Source organism: Penaeus monodon, chromosome 21, assembly GCF_015228065.2.
Source record: "Penaeus monodon isolate SGIC_2016 chromosome 21, NSTDA_Pmon_1, whole genome shotgun sequence".
NCBI classification, from domain to species: Eukaryota; Metazoa; Arthropoda; class Malacostraca; order Decapoda; family Penaeidae; genus Penaeus; species Penaeus monodon.
The window spans coordinates 4241558-4241767 of NC_051406.1; the positions used below are offsets into that span (position 1 = coordinate 4241558).

Consider the following 210-nt stretch of genomic DNA (forward strand, 5'->3'; position numbering starts at 1 on the left):
CACAGAGTGTATTTGCATTTTTTGTTGCAGGAAAAACCTGCAAATAGCGAGAGCTAAACTGTGAATTGGATGAACTTTTCATGATGGGTAATTTTATAATACATTTAGAAGTAAGATGGTAATCTAGATAACTAAAAAGTGTATATATCCATAGTATAACTTCAAGCTGGTATTCTGCTTGCCATGCACTAGCATATTGCATATAACAAG

At 32.9% G+C, this 210-nt stretch overlaps 1 protein-coding gene across 1 annotated transcript in view; it reads left to right on the top strand.

Moving 5' to 3' along the window:
• The window catches only part of LOC119586763 (putative protein TPRXL), a 3562-nt gene extending 3358 nt beyond the window's left edge, over positions 1-204 (top strand). Inside the window, exon 4 of the mRNA XM_037935490.1 lies at positions 31-204. Within this exon, the coding sequence (XP_037791418.1) occupies positions 31-47 (17 nt within the window). The 3' untranslated portion in view covers positions 48-204. The remainder of the gene's footprint in view (positions 1-30) is intronic.
• The last annotated feature ends 6 nt before the right edge of the window (positions 205-210 follow it).